Source organism: Nannobrachium achirus (genome assembly GCF_963921795.1).
Source record: "Nannobrachium achirus genome assembly, chromosome: 7".
NCBI classification, from domain to species: domain Eukaryota; kingdom Metazoa; phylum Chordata; class Actinopteri; order Myctophiformes; family Myctophidae; genus Nannobrachium; species Nannobrachium achirus.
The window spans coordinates 41,872,742-41,893,376 of NC_137816.1; the positions used below are offsets into that span (position 1 = coordinate 41,872,742).

At 42.0% G+C, this 20,635-nt stretch overlaps 1 protein-coding gene across 1 annotated transcript in view; it reads right to left on the minus strand.

The window, feature by feature from the left end:
• The window catches only part of tln2a (talin 2a), a 235,189-nt gene that overhangs the window by 96,764 nt on the left and 117,790 nt on the right, over positions 1-20,635 (minus strand). The window contains exons 11-17 of the mRNA XM_080730803.1: positions 19,844-19,999; positions 12,531-12,632; positions 10,416-10,492; positions 7,049-7,229; positions 5,280-5,393; positions 4,989-5,097; positions 95-303 (exon numbers count right to left, since the gene is read on the minus strand). Of these exons, the coding sequence (XP_080586929.1) occupies positions 95-303; positions 4,989-5,097; positions 5,280-5,393; positions 7,049-7,229; positions 10,416-10,492; positions 12,531-12,632; positions 19,844-19,999 (948 nt within the window). The remainder of the gene's footprint in view (positions 1-94; positions 304-4,988; positions 5,098-5,279; positions 5,394-7,048; positions 7,230-10,415; positions 10,493-12,530; positions 12,633-19,843; positions 20,000-20,635) is intronic.

Consider the following 20,635-nt stretch of genomic DNA (forward strand, 5'->3'; position numbering starts at 1 on the left):
AATTAAAATCGATTTTTCGATTCAGTTACTATATCATTACACCCCTATTTCTGACAGTGACGTTATGCTTAGAGGCCCAGGTTTCCGTGCTCACCTCTCCGGAGGCAGGCTCCACGGCCTTCAGCAGGTCAGAGACGGCGCCGGCCAGCGTCTTGGCGGCCCTCATCAGGTCGGTGCCACCGCCCACCTCGTCCTCAGTGAGCGCGGCCAGCATCTTCACGCCCTTGGACATCTCCGTCAGGTTGGAGGAGATGGTTGTGATGGCACAGCCCACCGCCGTGTAGTCCGTGTCTATGGGGTCGCCTGGTGATTGCACCAAGAGGGGAAATAAGGGGGTGCGCAACAAATGTACCCATCTTTTAAGAATTAGGAAAGAAAATTGCAAGATTGTGTCAATCTGTCAAACTGAAAGTCAATCTGAAAGAAAAAAAAACATATATTTTTTAACTAACATGCAAACTAATTAGGTTAATTAGTTAGTTTAGTATGTTAGTTAAAAAAAAAAAAAAATCTTTTCTTTTTTTTTTAATACAGATATATTTAATGTTGGTATTATATTAAATATTTAAAAAATGAAATGTATTAACAAATATACTCTGCCCCTCACAAGTTTCCCCGAGTTATTCCCGTTGTCTGATGCTGCCATGCCTGAGTTTCCCATGTTTTGGGACGTTTTTGGACTTCCTTCTATCTACTAGGCATGATCGCGATGACCCCCATACCAACCCCATCTTTCAAACATGGCATCCATGTTTGTTTACATACGAAGAAAACATAATGGCTGCTATCTCATGAATGCCTGAACGGATTTCCAAGCACATTTTTTTGTTTGAAAGCTGTGAACGGTGCATGATCTGTGAATGGGCGTGCATTTTTTTAATATTTTTTTTAATTATGGGTGAATGTATGTGTTAAAAGCTTGTGACTAAATAATGACATTTGATCCACTGGAACACTTATTTTTCCATTTCATGAAAAGTAATGGTTTTGGACATACAAGGTTTCCACCTGACAGCGACGCTACTATGAAACTAGTTGAAACAGTGAAAGATTTAGCACTGCTGCCAGTAACAAACCCCCCACTGAAACCACACATCAGTTAACTTAAAGGTGATTAATGAGCAAAGTGTCTCAATGTGCCACATGAAGGAGAAAGGCTTCAGGGCCAAGCAGTAGACGTCTGGAGAGTCATTTTGACTTGGCATGGTTCAGTCTGGCTCAGAACCAGGAGGTGCCAGCTATGACCAATGCCCTGTTAGCCCACAGTGGAGAGAACTGCCATTAAAGGAACACTTTTAACCCACAAAATGACGTATTGCTTTTAGCCCAAGCTGGGTTCAAATGTACACGCACGAGACTGTTTATTCCTGAAGTGTTTTAACAACTTAAACCAGGGGTCTTCAACGTTTTCAGGGCAAGGACCCCTTAGTTGAGAGAGAGATGAAGCAGGGACCCCCACAACCTGTTCATAGATTCCATATAGTTTAATCGTTTGACAGCACAATTATCTGTGTATTTTGGATTCATGTCAATTTGTGTTTCCAGATATTTAACCACTTGAACCGTCAATAGGCCTACTTAATAAACTTGACCTTTCACTCTGTACTTTTTTTCCCTCTACACCAAACCTCTTGGCCAAAAATAGCTGATCTATAAGCTCACAACGCCTCGCAGCGCAAGGCGTGAGCTTGTAGATCTGCTATTTTTGGCAAAGTTCTCAGAATAAGGACACTAGGGTTCAAGTGGTTAATATAAAAAAAGAATCACAAAGATTTGGAGGCCCCTCTGTAGTAACTCTGAGGACACCCTAGGGGTCCTGGACCACCTGTTGAAGACCCCTGACTTAAAAAATAAATACTTTGATTGATACTGTGAGTATTAAGCAAGTATTCAATGTATACGGATATCCAATATAGAGTACAGACAGAATGACTTGATTTAAATCCCATTTTAAAATAAACTATTGACATTAGGTACAGTACATACACGGGTACTGTACCTAATAGTTTAGCTGTTCTATTCATTTAAATTCATCTCTGTTTTTCGGATTCTTCGTTCATTGTAAAGGAATGCGAACCAAAATAAAACCTCGCTAATTCACTCACCATGCAATTAGTAATCGATAGAAAAATGCATGTCATTTTGGGGCGAAGGCTTCCTTTAAGCTTAAGACAGATGCCATTAATGAGGAACAGATCAATAGCAAAGCCCACCCAGAGATAGCGGTAATTGGTGGGATTTAGTTTAAGTAATGCAGGGAAATTGCAGCATTGAGAAATGCTTGTAAAACTTGGGGTTGAGGCTTATGGCGTAGGCTTCATAAAACGTTTCTCCGAAGTCGTATGACATGCAAATGTCACATACGGTAGATGCCAAAAAGACTATGGAACTTACTGGATGCTGTGCTAAATACAGATGTGCCACTTGAGAACTTCATCATGCCATCGGCAAGACGGCGGATTGTCAGTAAATTGTTAGAACATTGACAGTGAGAAAGGAGGACATTTTTAACCCATTCAAAACGGGTACACATTATTGTGTATCATTATGTTATGCTTTAACTATTGAAAAATCGTGAAAATTAGAATTTTGACCTGATTCTATAAGTGTCTTTTGAATCCTAAGGTTTTTTGAAAAACCCTTTGTTTCTACGTCAGCAATCTGGCCAGCTATCGTCAAAGAAAAGGTCCTTTTCACTTAACTGGAGCTCAGTTAGTTTGTTCTTGAGAGACTACTATGTCAGTGGTTCTCAAACCTTTTCATGTGAAGGACCCCCAAAATGATATTTATTTGGCCACGGACCCCCATCTCAAAATATCTAGTTCTAGGGCCCCCCCAGAAGCAAAATTTGAGTTTCACACATTTTCACAACTTTTTCCAAAAATAGCAGATCTACAAGCTCGCAGCGCTGCACTCGGTGCCGCGCTGTGAGCTTGTATATCTGCTATTTTTCACTGGTTAAAGCATTCAATAATTCTAGGCCTAAATAAAAGGTGTTGTAATGCTGTTCAGATTCTTCTTTCCAATGAAAAGAAGTGTCAAAAAGTGCATTTTGTTTTCAGTAACAAAAGAGAAGAATGAGCAAGGCTAAACAGTGAAAAGAGCTGATACCTTTAAATGCATTTTGAGGAAAATAACGCTGCTATTTGTACCCTATATATAAAATGTCACAATGCGACATAGCTGTTTACACAATGCTGTACCCCCTCCAACTGTATATATGTTCCCCATTTTCAACAGTTTTTATTGTATTTGTGATACTTGCTTTGGCAATGTAAACGTATGTTTTCTCAAGCCAATAAAGCTCCTTTGAATTGAATTGAATTGAAAAGAACCTTGGAAAACAAGTATCTCCAGGAACAAATGCAGGAAAAGTACAGGAAATGCTGAGGTTTTGACATGGCACATCTGCAGGAGTTCCAGGCCCTCGGCTGAGGCACATGTGAGCAGGGTGCAAGTAATGGGGGGTCAGATTTCACACAGTCAAGGGGACAACGTGTTTACAATCATAAAAGGCTTGTGTGAGCGTTTCCATGAGTCTGATTCATTCATCATTCTTCTTCTCAGCTGAATATCCTCGCTGTCGGGTGGAAACCTTGAATGTCCCAAACGGTTCCTTTTTTATTATTGTATACATTTTTAAATAAAATCTTGAAAATAGCCGACCAACAAGCTCTCGTGATGCATCGCGTTGTGAACTTGCAGAGTTGCTATTTTCACTACTTTTGTGCGATGCACTTCTATGATGTATTAGGACGTTATCTACAAAATATGTTTAACTAAATATTATATTTAAATGTGAATATACAAGTTTTATGCATGACAGCGACGATATGATCGTTAGGTATACACACTCACGTCTGCTGTGAGACATGTGTCAGAAAACATGCATGACGCCACTTAGAATGCCTTGTTCTTCATGTCAAATCCATTCAATTGTGCCAAACCTAAAACTAAATGTTTACGTGCCCAAAAAATTAAAAACATTATAATAAAAAAAGATTAGACCGTTGAGACTGTTAAACAATCTATTGCATGTTTTTGCAATGAGGATGCATAACTGGGCTTATAGACATGAGGCAAATTCAAACCGATTATTATAATTTTTTCCAGTTGACAGGCGACACATCTGTACTACTGAGTGCTTTAACTGCGGTGAAGTTGGTTTCACATTGGATAGTCATCCAGTTGGCTTTTTATGGTGTTAAATGGGGCGTGGGCGCCGTGGGGCAATGCCAATGACGCACACATTAACGCACAATTAATTTACAAACAGGTGGCATTCATCATCTGATACACCTGAGACGTGCACAAATCAAGGCTGGGCACACCTTTCCTGGGTTAGTGTTGGTCTTTACTTGGAGCAGATCTATACTAAAATATAACGTTGCTATCAAGAAGAAACCTTGTTTGTCAATAGTTTAACTTTTTAGTAAATTAACGCCCTAATAACTTCATCATACAAGAGTATTGAAAATAGCTATTTTAACACATTTAAATGTTTTTAAAGGTAGGACAAGTGATTTCATTTAATTCAAATAATAACAAAGTGGGCCTATGTTCTGATAGTACTAGTTACTATAGAGTGTTATGTTCTGATAGTACTAGTTACTATAGAGTGTTAAGTTCTGATAGTACTAGTTACTATAGAGTGTTTGGTCCATATTAGGACATCAGCCTTATCCCCTGTGAGGAGAAAAAAGTGGAGGAGACAGGTTTCCCTCCAATCATGGTCGTGGGGGGCCTTATGCGCAACAAGGCCCGCCCCCACTTGATCATGATTGGAGGAAGGCCCCCGCCTGTCACCTACATGAAAACTGAAACTAAAATGAAATCACTTATCGTACCTTTAAAGTAATGATAAAAAAGGAACGGTTTTGGACATACAAGGTTTCTACCACCGATATGGTAGAGATTTAAGAGTGGATTAGTGGATGGATGTGTGGGTGGGTGTGTGGGTGGATAGGGGGATGGATGAAGCCACTGACCGGCAGTGAGGTTGACGACGGAGGCGGTTCCCGCGGTGATGGCGTCCACCTGCGAGTGGATCTCGTGTTTGGACTCATCCACCTTGTTCTGGATCCATACCTTGGATGCCTAGGCAACCACACACACACGCGCACACGCACACACACACACACACACACACACACACAAAATACTAGCGTGTTTATATGAGTATTTGTGTGGCTATGCATTTGTACTAAAGTTATGACAGTTGTAAGATTGTGTGCGTGTGCGTGTGCGTGTGTGTGTGTGTGTGTGTGTGTGTTATATACCATATCCTGTCCCAGTGGTGGCAGGGTATCCACCTCGTCCAGGTCAACCTGAGCTTGCTGGACAGCCTGCATACTGGTGTTGATGGTTCCCATCAGAGCCTGCTGGGCCGAACTCTGCACACAACACATGATTGATACTTAGGAACCAACATCAGCATAGACGCCCCTCTTACCTTACCCCAACCCCCACTTCCCCCCCTACTCTGTACATATCGTCGTTGTCGGGTGAAAACCTTGTATGTCCAAAACCGTTCGTTTTGCATTTATCATTTTAAAAATGATTTAATCTAGTGAAAACAGCCGATCTACAAGCACACAACGCCTCGCACCGCAAGGCGTTGTGTGCTTGTAGATCTGCTGTTTTCACTACTTTTGTGCGACGGCCTTGTATGATGAAGCAGGGCTTTACTTTGCGAAAGAACATACCGGTACACATTTTAAACTTGGAGATACGAGGTTTCCACCCGACAACGACGATATAGTGTTTTATACTTGTGATGATATTTGAACGATTTTTGTTGCTATTTTATATGTCGATTAATTGAATACCAAGGACCCCCAATGGAAACAAGACCGCAAGGGCTTTTTTGGGGTGTTCCGTTTAGGCAGTTCTGTTTGACTGTACTTGTGCTGTACTACATTTCTTGTTTGACTGTACTGTTCTTCATTTTTGTCTAATAAAATATTCAATCAATAAATCAATAGATCGGCGTCCCAGAGATAAAAATCAGATAAACTGGGGTTAGAGATTTCCAAGTGGGCCCTAATCCACAAAAGGTTGAGAAGCACTCATGTACAGTACACACTGTTATTTCTGCTATACCAGAGACCCCCACATCCGCTCCAGGCTGGTGTGGCTGCAGGTGTTCTTCCTAAACAAAACCTTCCAGCAGGTGATTATACACTAATTAGGACACCTCGAGAGGAGAGGGAACTAATTAGTCTAATCACCTGGTGTACCGCCGTCTTACCAAACACATGATTATGGACCTCTAGCTCAGTAACCTCGCATCAACAGACTTTCCACCGCAGAGGTATTCATTCTAAAACTAGCCGTGTTATCCGGTTTAGAAAAATAAATACAAAATAATCATGTTTCGGTATAGGTTCCGGTTGGTGTCAAATCGTTTTTGTTCCCCACATAATGCGAATCAATTAGTTTAGTCTCGCTCATCGTGCTACAAGTTAGAATACAAAATCCACTAGATAATCTAATGATTATTATAGCCAAAAAACTAAATGATTATACCAAACTGAACAAGTTTTCAACTAGGGCAATCATTTTGCGGATTCACGGCGCCGGTAGTTCTGGTGACGTGATGACGTAAAGTTATTTCCGCTCTGACAGGATCAGAAATGCTTGATCCCAGGCTACTAGCTCAGAGGTTCTCAACATTTTAAAATGGTATTGATCCCATGCTTGATCGCTTTTAAGGAACCCCAAACAGATATTTATTAGGCCACGGACCCCCAATCTCAAAATGTTTTCAACCGCTTCATCCATTTATACGTTGGCGATTCAAAAATAGCAGATCTAAAACAGCGCATCACTTTTGCTGCACTTTTTTCTTTTTTTTTTTTTTTTTTTTTTTAGAAATCTTTGAAGTATTGGAACATTTTTAACAATCGTGAATTATTTTCAACAATCTCTTCTGGGGGTCCCAGCTGGCACACAACAATTTCAGATGGGGGGTCCGCGGGCCAAATACATATCAATTCGGGGGTCCCTGACACCAAAAAGGATTTGAGAGGCAGTGCCCTGTACTGACCAGCGGGGGCATGTGTCCGCGGTGCATCTGTCCCATGGTGATCTGCTGCTGGGGAGCGGGCATGGTGCCCACGCTGAGCGAGTCGGTGCCGATGGACCCGGAGCGGATGACGCCCGGCAGCGCCACGGAGCCGTGCTCCACACGTCCCACCCGGTTAAACTGCTGCTGCAGGATGGTCGACCTGGAGGCACACAGTTCATTCATTCATTCATTCATTTAGAGAAGATACCAGTAAGACTCCCTGGAGATGAAAAACGACCTCGCCCTTAAGGGCATTCCAAGCTATGGGCTTAATATTGATGACATCAGGGATCTCCATATAATATGGGCAGGTCAGCTATAGACATTGAGGCATTTGTAAATGAATTCTGTCTTGGCCATATATGGGGCGTCCATATATGGGCATTGCCAAATATGGGTCAACAATGTGACGTCACAACAGGGCAGCTATAGACATTGAGGCGTTACCTACCTACCTACCTACCTACTTACTCACTCACTCACTCACTTACTCACTGACGGTCAAGCTTCTGCCAGGTTTGATACTAAATGCTCCCTACGGTCGCAATAAGTGAATATCGTTGTTGACCGTGTATGTCCAAAACCTAAAATTTGTTGTTATTATTTTAAAAAACATTTATAATAGTGAAAATAGACGATCTACAATCACACAACGCCTCGCATCAGGAAGCGTTGTGTGCTTGTAGATCTGCCATTTTCACTACTTTTGTGCGACAGTTTGTATGATGAAGTAGGGCTTTAATTTACAAAAAAACAAACAAAAAAAACAACACATTTGAAACTTGGAGATACAAGGTTTCTGCTGGACAGTGACAATATTCAAAGTCGATGGACAGTGTCGAATAGTGGTTTTGATAGTTGAATATTCTGTGGTGGAACCCCTAACACACACGCACAGGCACGCACGATCTCCTGGCCGAGAAATGGACGATAACAGTGGCTTAAAGCCTGATTTATACTATAACACGCCCAAAGAATTGCAGGTCTGTTATTTTGGGCAGAAAAAGAGAGAGAGAAGCCCTCTGATACAACACAGAAAGCACGCCTCTGTTCTACAGTATACTACTAGGAAATAAAGCTTTGTTTCAGAGAAGGCCTTCCAGTGCACACTGCATGTTTGTGAGCTTGTAGATCGCCATTTTTCAAAAGATTTAGAAAAAATTGGAAAAACTTGCAAAAATTGTACATAATATTGCAAAATGACTACTTTAACTTTTGGTAGTGTAAGTACATTTTCAGGACTTTTACTCCTAATAGAGTATTGCTATAGTAGACTAGTATTGCCACTGAGTAAAGAAATCAGAGTAAAATCACGCGTTGGCAGCATTCAAGCCACTTGCCTCCAGTGCTGCACGACTACCTCGATAAGATTATTTTCCTTTCTTAACTGCAGCAAATACTCTTTCTGTCAGAAGAGGGAAACGATATCAATGGAGGCTAGAGTGGGAAAAGAAAAACAACTTCCTTTCCGTTCTGCAACAGGCGAGCAGCCCAGATAAATGGACTAATACTCATCTAATCAGGAAATGTTCTGATACAGCCCCTCGCTTTGTCCGGCGCTCCGAGATTTCCTCGAATAATTATTATCTCTCTGGAACAAGACCAGCTCAGGAAGTGTTTGTGGCAGGAGATGAAGGCCAGGGAGATGTATTAACTGTAATCTGCTGCAGTGCAGGGCGCTTGTACTTAAAGCTTCTATTATGTTAGTTTTGTGTGTGAATAAAATGTTATTTTGTCCAATCTGTATCTGTATGGTAGCAGTGGTTCCCAAACCATTTCACAGTGATACCAATAAACTTGAACTTAAAGTATACTACAGTATGTTGGTTCCGTTGATCCAAGCAGGAACAAAATCAATTGATTGATCAATAATTAGGGTTTAACCCATTCAGACCGGACACGCATTATTACGCAATATTTTATGCTTTAACTATAAAATAGCAGATATATAAGCTGTAACATATATATGAGCATAAATCTTGAAAATGTGTGCAAGTCTTTGAATATTTTGACCCAATTCTATAAGTGTCTTCTAAATCCTTCAAAGGTTTTTTGTTGTTTGTTTCTTTTTTTTTTTTTTTTTCAGGGTTGTTTGCCACTTGCCTGCGGCTCGTGGCACAACCCTGAAACAGTGGTAAATCAGCCAACAACCCACTCCCTCTCATGGCAAATGGCTTACTTCTCCTCTGAAATGCAGTGGAGTAGTAAAAAGAATGTAAATACTCAAGTAAAGTAAAAGTACCTAACATTGTACTTAAATACTGTACTTGAGTGCACTTAATTACTTTGCACCACCGGTGCAGTGGTGCAGGATCAGCAAACAGAGTAAAGAGATGCCCAATGCTGTCAGTCATAAACCTTGTATCTCCATAATATTTCAACTTTTTATGTTATTTCATAAATGAATGCCCTGGCCTACTTCATCATACAAGAGTGCCGCACTAAAGTAGTGAAAATAGCAGATCTACAAGCTCACAATGCGTCGCAATGTGACGCGGTGTGAACTTGTAGATCCGCTATTTTCACCATTTATAAATAACAAAAAAGGAAGAGTTTTGGACATACAAGGTTTCCACCCGACAGCGATGATATTATGCACCGAATGTGACCTTATTCCATTGTCCCAGCCGAACAACACCTGGGGAAATCTACTGGGCAAGGACAAAAGGCAGCGTGATAAACTTCAGGAACACAGATATTTGTTCAGCTTCTTGGCCAGTTCTTACTGGAGAAAAAAGAGACCCCGATGTAATTTTTACTGGTTAAATAAAAGGTTATTCATTTCTCAACACATTCTGGCCTCAGCAATGCTACAAAGAACGTTGGGAATGTCGCAAGCGGTGCCAAGCCGCTCCAGTTATTATTTGCACATACAGATAATTTTTTTTTATTAGGGCAGGGGTCTTCAACAGGGAGTCCTCAGAGTTACTACAGGGGGTCCTCCAAATCTTTGTGTGATAGAAAGCTTTTTTCTCCTTTTTTATTTTAACCACTTGAACCCTAACGTCCATATTCAGAGAACTTTAGCCAAAAATAGCAGGCGTTGTGAGCTTGTAGATCGGCTATTTTCGGCAAAGAGGTTTTTTGTAGAGGAGAAAAAAGAGCAGACTAAGTACAGAGTGAAAGGTCAAGTATTGACGGTTCAAGTGGTTACATATCTGATAACACAAATTGACATGAATCCAAAATACACTGATGATTGTGCTGTCAAACGATGAAACTATATGGAATCTGGGGGTCCCTGCTTCATCTCTCTCTCAACTAAGGGGTCCTTGGCATGAAAACGTTGAAGACCCCTGTATTAGGGTATGTCTGAAAACCTGGAAGGGTGTTTTTGTTCACCTACTTCTTAGGGGAGACGGATTCCTCCAGCATGGTGGATTCCTCATCACCTTCCAGACCAAAGCGGTCCTTGCTTTGCTTCTGCAGGACAGGAGAGAGGGAACATGCATGTTTGGTTTTGTTTTGTTTTCAAACATGTTAACCACTTTTATACACTTCTGGTATGACGAATAGTGAAAACAGACCAATCTACAAGCTCACGGCATGCTGCGTCCATTGCGGGCTTGTAGATGTGCCATTTCCTCCATTTGAAACTTTTTCGATAATCTTGAAATATGCAGAATACTTTTGAAAATGTAATGACCCCAAATGCTAAAGTTATGATGTTGTGCAACAAACAAAACACCTGCAAACAGACTGACAGTGGTGGGAAAAGTATATGTATATATATTTCTCTAAGTATAAATACTGCAAAGTACAATTACTCTATTAACCCTCTAAGGCCCACGGTTGTAATATTACAACGTTTGTATTTTATCCAAAAAAAGGTTTAAATCATTTTATTTTAGCTCCCCCTACCACCTAAACACCACCATTGGATTCTATTGTTTAGTATTACAATGCCATTGGCCACAATATTTGCATATAAATACCCCCCACAGGGGCTGACATTCACACCCGCCACACAGTAAAAGTCTGGATTTCAAAATGTATTCGAGTAAAAGTACACAAAATGAACTTTTTTGATGTTCACAATCGCAACACATTGTGAGCTTGTATATCGGCTATTTTCAAATGGCCGAAATGTCTGAAAATACTCAAGTTTCCAGCTTCCACTTTAACATTGCAACTTTTCAGGAATAGAAAGCCTGCATTTTCTATTAGCTTGGATTCCCCATTGATGATGTCACAAGACTATGGATTTCTGAACTTCCCACAGCTCTCCTAAGAGACTTGGACCGAGTAGATCTTTTTTTTTGGCAATTTTATTATGAACATTAGTGAGGACGTATTATATGAAGATAGGTTGAAAAGTGGTGAAGTAATCCTTTAAGTACATTACTATTAAATCTACTTAGTTACTTTACACTACTGCAGACCGACCACAGCCTCACCCCCTGTGATCTTTGGTGCCGCTTCTCCCAAGGGGGGGCCGGACCTCAGGTTGAGACACACTGCAGTAACCACTTAAACCCCAGAATAAAGTTGCGTTGGGCGCTTGTAGATCTGCTATTTTCAGTGAGGAGATCTGTTGCAGAGGGGTAAGGGGTGAAAGCACAGCCCTGGCACAAAGCCAAAGGTCACGTTTACCAAGTATTGAGGGTTTAAGTGGTTAAACATTTGCTCAGAATAGTTTGAAGGGCCGCCGCTGCAGCGGAGGAATTTAGCACAGCTCCCGGTGGAGTAACAGGACTGCGATTGGCCCCCGCGGCACAAATACTTTTACTTTGGGACCCCACAACTCCCCGCCCGCACGCCCTCAAATACCTTTACTGGTTGGTATGCCAATAACACGCTGAACCAATAACCATTAAGGACATCACTGGTTCTCAACGTGAGAGGTCCAGAGACTCAAGAGTTTACAAATGGAACCAAATGGACAGTTATGCTGGGAACCCACCCAAAAAAATGAAATGGGGGGGGGTCTGTGGCCAAATACATGTAATTTTGGGGGTCCTTCACATGAACATTTTTGAGCACCACTGACATAGAAACTAAGTCTTTTCAAAAAACCTTAGAAGGATTTGAAATATTCAATGACTTGCACAAATCTTCACGATAGCAGATCTACAAGCTCACCCCTGTATGCGCTTATGCCTGCGTTCCTAAGGTCACAGGTTTGTAACTCGGAGCGTAGAATGGAACTAAAAGACCCCTCACAGGTCTGCACCCGACCCTCACAGGTCTAATTGGACCCCTGGTGGTCCGCAGACACGACGTTGAGAACCAGGCGCCCCGTTCTCATATTTAAGTCTCAAAATAAGTAAAATCCATACATATAGATCCACCAGATAACCCTTCCAAAAGAATGCCAGTGCAAATCGACCGCCCAGCACTGCGCTTCATTTCACTGCCAGAGCCAAGCAGTGCGGTTCCAGCTACAGACACCACATGTCCCCCAGGAGGGATATTGATTGGTTCCCATTGAAAGGCTTCCCAGAAGAAATGGCTCCCTCACCTTCTTGAGGATGATGTCGATGTATCCAGCAATAAGTTGAGAGATCTGTTCACCCTCAGTGGTCTGCACCGAATAGTAGCTCTCCTGGTACTCCCCGAAGTCCTGCACACGCACACACACGCACACGCACACACACACACACACACACACGTACGCGCGCGCGCACACACACACACACACACACACACACACACACACACACACACACACACACACACACACACACACACACACACACACACACACACACACACACACACACACACACACACACACACACACACACACACACAGTTCCATCAAACTGCAATTCATGGTCGGGGTGAAGCGGCTTGATACATTTCGTTAAAACATCGGAAATAGGCGATCTACAAGCTCACAGTGCACCGTATCGTGAGCTGGTAGAATCGTCTATTTTCGGTGATGGTGTAGAGGGAAAAAGGAAGGGGCCCTCCCGCCTAGTATAGATCCTAGAGGTACTCCAGTCAATAATGTATGTACAGTACATTTAAGGAGGTTTAAGGAGTTCGGTGTGCAACACCAGCATGCACCTACTGTACAGTAAGTATCATTTCCACCACAACAGTTCTACTGTAAGACCAGGAACCACTGCAGTGACAGGCCTGGGGTTTCCCCAGAGGGTTTAGTGGAAGGATTAATGTGTATGCACTGTACAGAAGCAGTTGTTTCACACACTACTCTGTTGGGTGATGTCACACCACTGCAGCAGACACATCGTGGCAAATTAATCTAATTCCGAGGTGAACTTTAACCAAAAATAGCTGATCTACAAGCTTGTAGATCGGCTATTTTTGGCAAATAGGTTTAGTGTAGAGGTAAAAAAAGAGCAGACCAAGTACATACCTGTAGTGAAAGGTCAAGTTTACAAAATATCGATGATTTAAGTGGTTAAATGTCTGAAAATACACATTAACATGAATCCAACATAGACTGATGACAGTGTCTATGACTCTATGAAATCGATGAAAATCTGCATCACACATTTATACAATACTAGAAGTTCGCGGCCCTTCGGGCCGCTCACGTCTAGAGATCGCGCCCGCTTCGCGGGCGCTCACAGCTAAATTGCAGCAGTGTTCCAACTGATATGGGCATATATGGAGATCTGTATCTGTCAGTCCTTTCACACTGCCAGAGAAACATAAGCATATATGCTAATGGAGAAACATAAGCATATACAGTGTATAGTATATGCTTATGTGAGAAATATGTTTGCGTCAGCAAAATAAGCAAACTTTCATTTTGGGAGGATTGCTCCCCCAAAAATCATGTTTTGGCATGAAACGGTTGCATTTTGTGCATTTGTGGCACGCCCTGCTTCTGGGAATTCGTTGAGCATACAACCCTTGACATGTGATTCGAATTTAGTCTTGACTGGATGTTTTGTTCGTGATTTTTGGCCTTTTCTGATAAATAGGCCCCTCCCACTAACTTTGGAAGCATATTACAGGTGAACAATATGGACTATGAAAATTGTCGCTTGAATATGTTTATTGCATGGGTCCAGAGAACATGTGTACCGATTTTGGTGAGATTTGGAGGAAATATGTCGAAAAGGAGCAAAAAGTGTGTTTTGAAGAAAATTTAAAATGGCGGAAAATCTGTCCTGATGCAAATGGGTGTGGCCTATGTGGGGACATGTGTCATGACCCAAGGAATCCTGGGGAAAATACATTTTGATTTTCCGACCTATGGTTAAAGAGTTATCTATACTATAATTTTGCGAATGTCTGAGTGAGTGTCTGTCTGTCTGTCTGAGTGAGTGTCTGTCTGTCTGTCTGTCTGAAACAGCGTTTCTCCTCAGTGGCTGGAGCAATTGATCTGAAATCGCATCACCATCAGCATATGAACACACCTGACATAACTGTGAAGCCCGTTTGTCACTTTCACAAATCGTATGCTGTATAATAGCATTTTTATGGTGTATCTATATCTATTTAGCCTACAGTACTTTTTGTGACCACACATGTTAAGGGAGGGGCGCTGTTGTTCAGGCCATGCACAATCACACACAAACCCACACACACACACACACACACACACACACACACACACACGGGGGGGGAGTGTGTGTGTGCAGGCGGGCGGGGGGGGGGGTCTGGCCCTGTTACAGATGTTGTCCAAAATCAGTATCTCTGTAGCTGTTAAATGGAACGGGTATTTCTTACATTGATGCTCCTACATATTAGCATGCAAGCACCAGTTAAAGTTACTTTCCATCCCTCATATACTGTGTGCACAGTGCACATCCCATAATCCACACACTGCACATCATTTCAGAGCTCATATCTTTGAACGGGTAAGGGCTAGTAGGGCAAAATGTGAAGTGGGCTGTTATAGCACCACCATGAGGCTGACCGTAATTATTATGAATCTCCCCTCTAAGTTATGCATTTTGAAAACATGACATTTACTTTATTACTATTCAAACCCCTCAGGTACAGGAAAGCTTGCTCTGTGTTGGCTTGGTGTGTTAAAATAAGGTATGATGTTAATGCGCAAGAGCGACAGGTAAATGCCACTAATGTAGATTTTGAAGTGAAGCACACCGCCAGAGTTCTATATCTATGTATCTATGTGTCTGTCTATCTATGTATATGTATGTATCTATCTAGCTACTGGGCAAAATGTGTAGGAACAGTGTCCAAAAATGTGTTAGAAAAAATTTGAGGGTTCCTGATATGAACAGAACCACTGTTCCATGGTGTATTCCTAGCAGCATGTAAAACAAAAGCACCTGATGGAGTTACAGTTGACTCATTTATTTCCTATGCAATCAATCAATCAATCAATCAATCTCTCTGGAAGAAGTTGCACGTGACTTCTGCAGCAGCACTGAGGCGCTCCAACGACCACTCTGACAAGCTAAATGATGGGTGCAGTAAATGTATGTGTCTGCATACAGCCCAATGAGCCCATAATATTAACATCGTAACAGTGCCCGTCATTTCAGCTGATATGGTAGCCCAAATTACCTGAAAACTGCTAATCAAGAAAATGTGTGACAGCTGTTTCAAAAGCTGTAGGATCAAAACGAATTTATTTTATTACATAAATTTAACTTAAACATGTTGACAACAGTCCTTATTAATCATAAAAACAAATTCAGTATCACACATTGCTTTTTCTTAGTTTCCTAGGCCAATTACCAAAAAGCGGACCAAATTACCTGACTTCTTTTCAGATTCTAATGAGCTAATGTTAACCCTCACCCTCACTTCAACTGTTCTCTGTCTCACAGTTGAGAGCTCAACTGGGGCCCCCTGATGGCCATGTTGGTTAAAAAATAAAATAATAATAATAATCTCATGAGGCCCCCAGGCTGTGAGGGGGCCCCAGGCGGCTGCCTATTTTGCCTCTATGGGCTGCACGGCCCTGCTTCACCCTATACTTTGCGCTTCCAAAAAGTGTCCCAATTTACCTGACTTCACCCTATTGTTTTACAGCATAGCCTACTTTGCGCTTCATTGCAGAGCTCCTGCTGTACAGTCTCTGAGTCTCAGTCTTCATTTGGATCAACAGATTTACAATCTTTTCTTTCTTGCACAAACATGTGATTTATAGGGGAGCTTTAGCAACACAGAGGATATACAGCTCGTTTTATGTTGACAGCACGGCACTCACAGCAGGCAGCGGCTTGAAAAAAAAAGAGAGAGAGAAAAAAAACTTTCACTCTCTTGCTTGGACAGAACGGGAGACAAACACACATCAGCTGATCTTCACGCAGATAACATCTCGATGTGCGTCTTGCGCGAGGCGTTGTGAGCTTGCAGATCTGCTCTCCAGAATTACGTCAGAAGTTGAACTCTCTCTCTCTCTGAAATACGATTCTCTCTCTCGCGCTCTCTTTCTCTCTCTCTATTCGGTAACACTTCCCAACGTTAGTTCCCAACGTTAGGTATCAAGTAAAAGTACAAAAGTATCGCTACCAACATACCATGCTTGTTAACGGACTACACAAACACACACGCGTGTCTGGTCAAACATCGCATGCATAATCTACTCTTTATGGAGGGAAGCAATGTTTTGTTGAGAACATGGAGAACTGACACACACACGCGTGGCTTAAATAAGTCATTTTTCTGCTGTAAGCTGCATTTTTAAGGTTGTCATTGCAGAAAGGGTAAAGTAGAAGGTTTAAAACACGCTATTCCTATCATATTCCAATGGCAGTGTGTGTCCCTGTGTAGTGTTTGGTGTGAAGCAGAACAGCTCCGCTCTGTCTCTCTACTCTCTCTACTCTCCACCCCCCCATCCTCCCCCCATCTCTGTTGCTTGCAGGCAGTTACTTAGTTGGAGTGCGTTGTGTTTACGCCCATATGTGACGCAAATCGCGTCGCCGGTCAACGTTGGATCATTCCGTCAGGAGTGGCTGCTCTGCGTGAGGCAAATTTTGTTAAATTGAAATAAATGCGGTTCAAAGAGTGGCATGTTTACAATGTGGACATTTTAAAATTTTCACGTTTGTTCGACGTGGTGGCTATGTTTGTGAGAGGTGTTTGTGGGAATATGTAGCTAAACATTCTGGTTTAGGATTGCCTCCAAGTGCTCCGATATAGATGCTTGATGTAGTGGGGGTCCCTGCTTCATCTCTCTCTCTCTCTCTCTCTCAGCTAAGGGGTCCTTGGCCTGAAAACGTTGAAGACCCCTGTAATAAACACTATGAGAAGGAAGACCTTATGTTTAAATCAGCGCAAAGAAGCAAGAACTCCAGAGACAGAACATTTTCTTTTACGATGTACACTGTGTGCACATAATGCATGCATCGCACATCACACGTCTGGAATTGCAAAACTTGCCGGCAGCGGACTGTCAGCGGCTGAAAATTACAGCCCCCTCCAAAAAAATAGGGATATGTTTGAATAACCGAATCTACTCTATGCATATATTTCAAACGGGGGAGTCAACGAGAGGCATATGTCTGAACTTCAAAGCGTTCATTTGTGTCTACGTGGAAAGAAAAAGGGAGAGAGGATTAAGAGAGAGAGAGGATTAATTCAATAGAAGGCCAGTGAAGACAGCATGTGTACCTGATCTCCTAGATTAAATCCCCTGTTGCACATTGACTGCGGGTGTCGACACAAAGGAGGGTTATTGACAAGCCAGACAAAGGAGTTTGTTCAATAGCTGAACTGTGCAAGAGAGTGACTACGGAGAAATTGAATGTGTGGATGAATGTTTATGACCATTGTGGAAAAGTTGAGTCTGCTACAACTAATTTGCGTTACTCTGGCTAGTTAAATTACACACACAAATATATTGGTACTGTAGGCTATGAATATGAGGATTTAAAGACGCTTCTGGTTCTACAATTGAGACTAAAGGCCCATTCCCACTGGGCCAGATAACAGATAAAAAAAATCTCTTTCTCCAGATATTTTTCCATTCAAAGTGGATGGTAGATACAGATAAAAAATATATCTGCCACAGATATTTCTTTTATCTGTGGCAGATATTTCTTTTTATCTGTATCTACCATCCACTTTGAATGGAAAAATATCTGGAGAAAGAGATTTTTTTATCTGTTATCTGGCCCAGTGGGAATGGGCCTTTAAGTTACAGAGAAAATGTCTAGCTGATTTCTGCAGCATTGATAATTGTGTCTCGCCTGGCTCCAGCCCCTGAATCGCTAGTCACACTGATTAAAACATCCTATATGATTCAGGGGTTTGGTGTCTGTGTCGTTCAGTCTGTGTTCTCAGTTGGAATTCCGACTGGCTTTGAAGTCGACGATGGAAGTGAACAGCACGAAACAGGGGGTGCATTCAGAAATACGCTCCAAGTGCATTTCAGAGCACACTCGTTTTAATATCATACAGAGCTCCCCATATCAGAAAACTGGCACGTGCACACATAGCCATTAAAGGGGGCTTGAGCATTCATGTCTAAACATGATTATTGTCAGTTTTATTTAATGTACATGCATATACGGTGTACCACGGTGAATACGGTGTACCAAACAAGCTGCAACTATCACAATTTGCAATGACTCCCTCCTTCATTGTTCAGACGCTCGGGATAACCCGGCTTTTCAGTCAGAAGTGGTCAGTGTGCGCACTGACCACTTCCACAGAGCAATGCTCTAGATCTCCGAATGGCAACACTCAACAGCTCAACATTTCAGAACAACCATATACAGTAGCACCTGGGGAGTGTATTTCCTCACTGTGGTAACGTTATAGTTGTGGAGAATTTGGTGACGTATCAAATTCTGTGACTGGCTTGTGATTGGTCAGGGGATTAACTACAGCGACAAGGGGAGCACTTTTGGACAGAATAATGAAGTGAAACAAAATGGAAATTGAGTGTCACGTTAACTTGAGTCTGCATCTGCAGACAAAGCGTATCTGGGCATGTATGTATTTATGTGCATTATTGTGCTACTTCCATAACGTCACTGTTGGGCAGAAACCTTTCATGTTTTTCACCATGGGATTAATGTCCCAACTCGTATAAGAGTCACGCAAAAGTAGCGAATACAGCCGATCTACAAGCTTTAGCCGATCTACAAGGTTATGGACATACAAGGTTTCCACCTGACAGCCACGATAACTTGCTCAGCTTCTTGATCAATCGTGGATGTCTCTGTGTGTTGGTGGCTGGTGTGCAGGGGCGTCACAAGGGATGGGGGGGAAAGTGGGACTGAGTTACTAGGGCCCAAGGTGGAGGGGGCTTTAATTACTTTATATACTTTGGCTATTGAAAAATAGCAGATATAAAAGCTCACAGCGCGGCACTCGGTGCCGCGCTGTGAGCTTGTAGATCTGCTATTTTTTTAAGTCCTGAAAATGGGTGCAAATCTTTCAATATATGTATTTTTTTAAGCAAACATTTATAACTCAAATTTTGCTTTTAGGGGGGGTCCCTGGAACTAAATATTTTGAGATGGGGGTCCGTGGCCAAATGCATATAATTTTGGGCGTCCTTGACATGAAAAGGTTTGAGCACCACTGACATAGAAACAGAAGGTATATTATATATATATATATATATATATATATATATATATATATATATTATATATTATAAGGCTTGCACAAATTTTCACAATTTTTCAAAAAACAGCAGATCTACAGGCTCGCAGCGCGGCACTTGGTGCCCCGCTGTGAGCTTGTATGCTATTTGTCTGCTATTTTTCAATAGTTAAAGCACAAAATAATGCGTTCCCAGTCTAAATGGGTTAAACCCCCTCCCCCTATGAAGAACATTCATGGGGGGCCCGCAGTGAATCCTCGTACCCAGAATGTGGTGCGACACCCTTGGTCTGGTGTGCGTAGGTGGTAGCCTCTTACCAGAGTGAAGCTCTTGGGAGAAGCCGCCCACCTCTTGACGGTGGTCAGCGGCCACTCCTGGACCACGTCTTTGGTCTTCTCCTCCACCCTCATCACTGACTCTTTGGTTATCCCCAGGAGACGAAGCACCAGCTTGTTTTTACTCTTCATCTTCTCCTGCACAACACAAAACACATGGCTCTTTAGTCTGGCAGGAAGGCAAAGTGGGCCCCTGCTATTTTCACAATATTTATCTGCGTAACCGAGTCACATTAATTGTAATACCTACAATTCCAAGTGCTTGTCAGGGTGGGGGTCCCCAGTTCAAATATGTTTATTTTGGGGGTAACGGCCTAAAAGATTTTGAGAAGCCCTGGTATAGAGCATTAACGCATTCATCCACCAGGGGCATTGACAACTCATTCTTATGACTTCCTATCTAGCCAAGCTTTATAAACCATGAAGAAATATATACTGTATATTATTAAAAAAAAAGCGAATATTCGACTTTGGTGAACAATGTCGAATAGTGACTTTGATATTCGAATATTCGAATATTTGGTGAATGCCCTAGAGTAGACAGTAACAGGTGCAGCACGCAGTGAAATCCTCAGTGTGTACAAATGTACACAGATGGACCCATTGCACTCAGAGATATAAATAGATACATTAAAGGATTATACTGTATATTATGTCCACAGAGCGATAATTCTCAAACATTTTCATGTCAAGGACCATCAAATTCATATGTATTTGGCCTCGTAATCCCCATCTGAAATTAGTTTGTGCCAGGAACCCCCCCCCCCCCCCCGC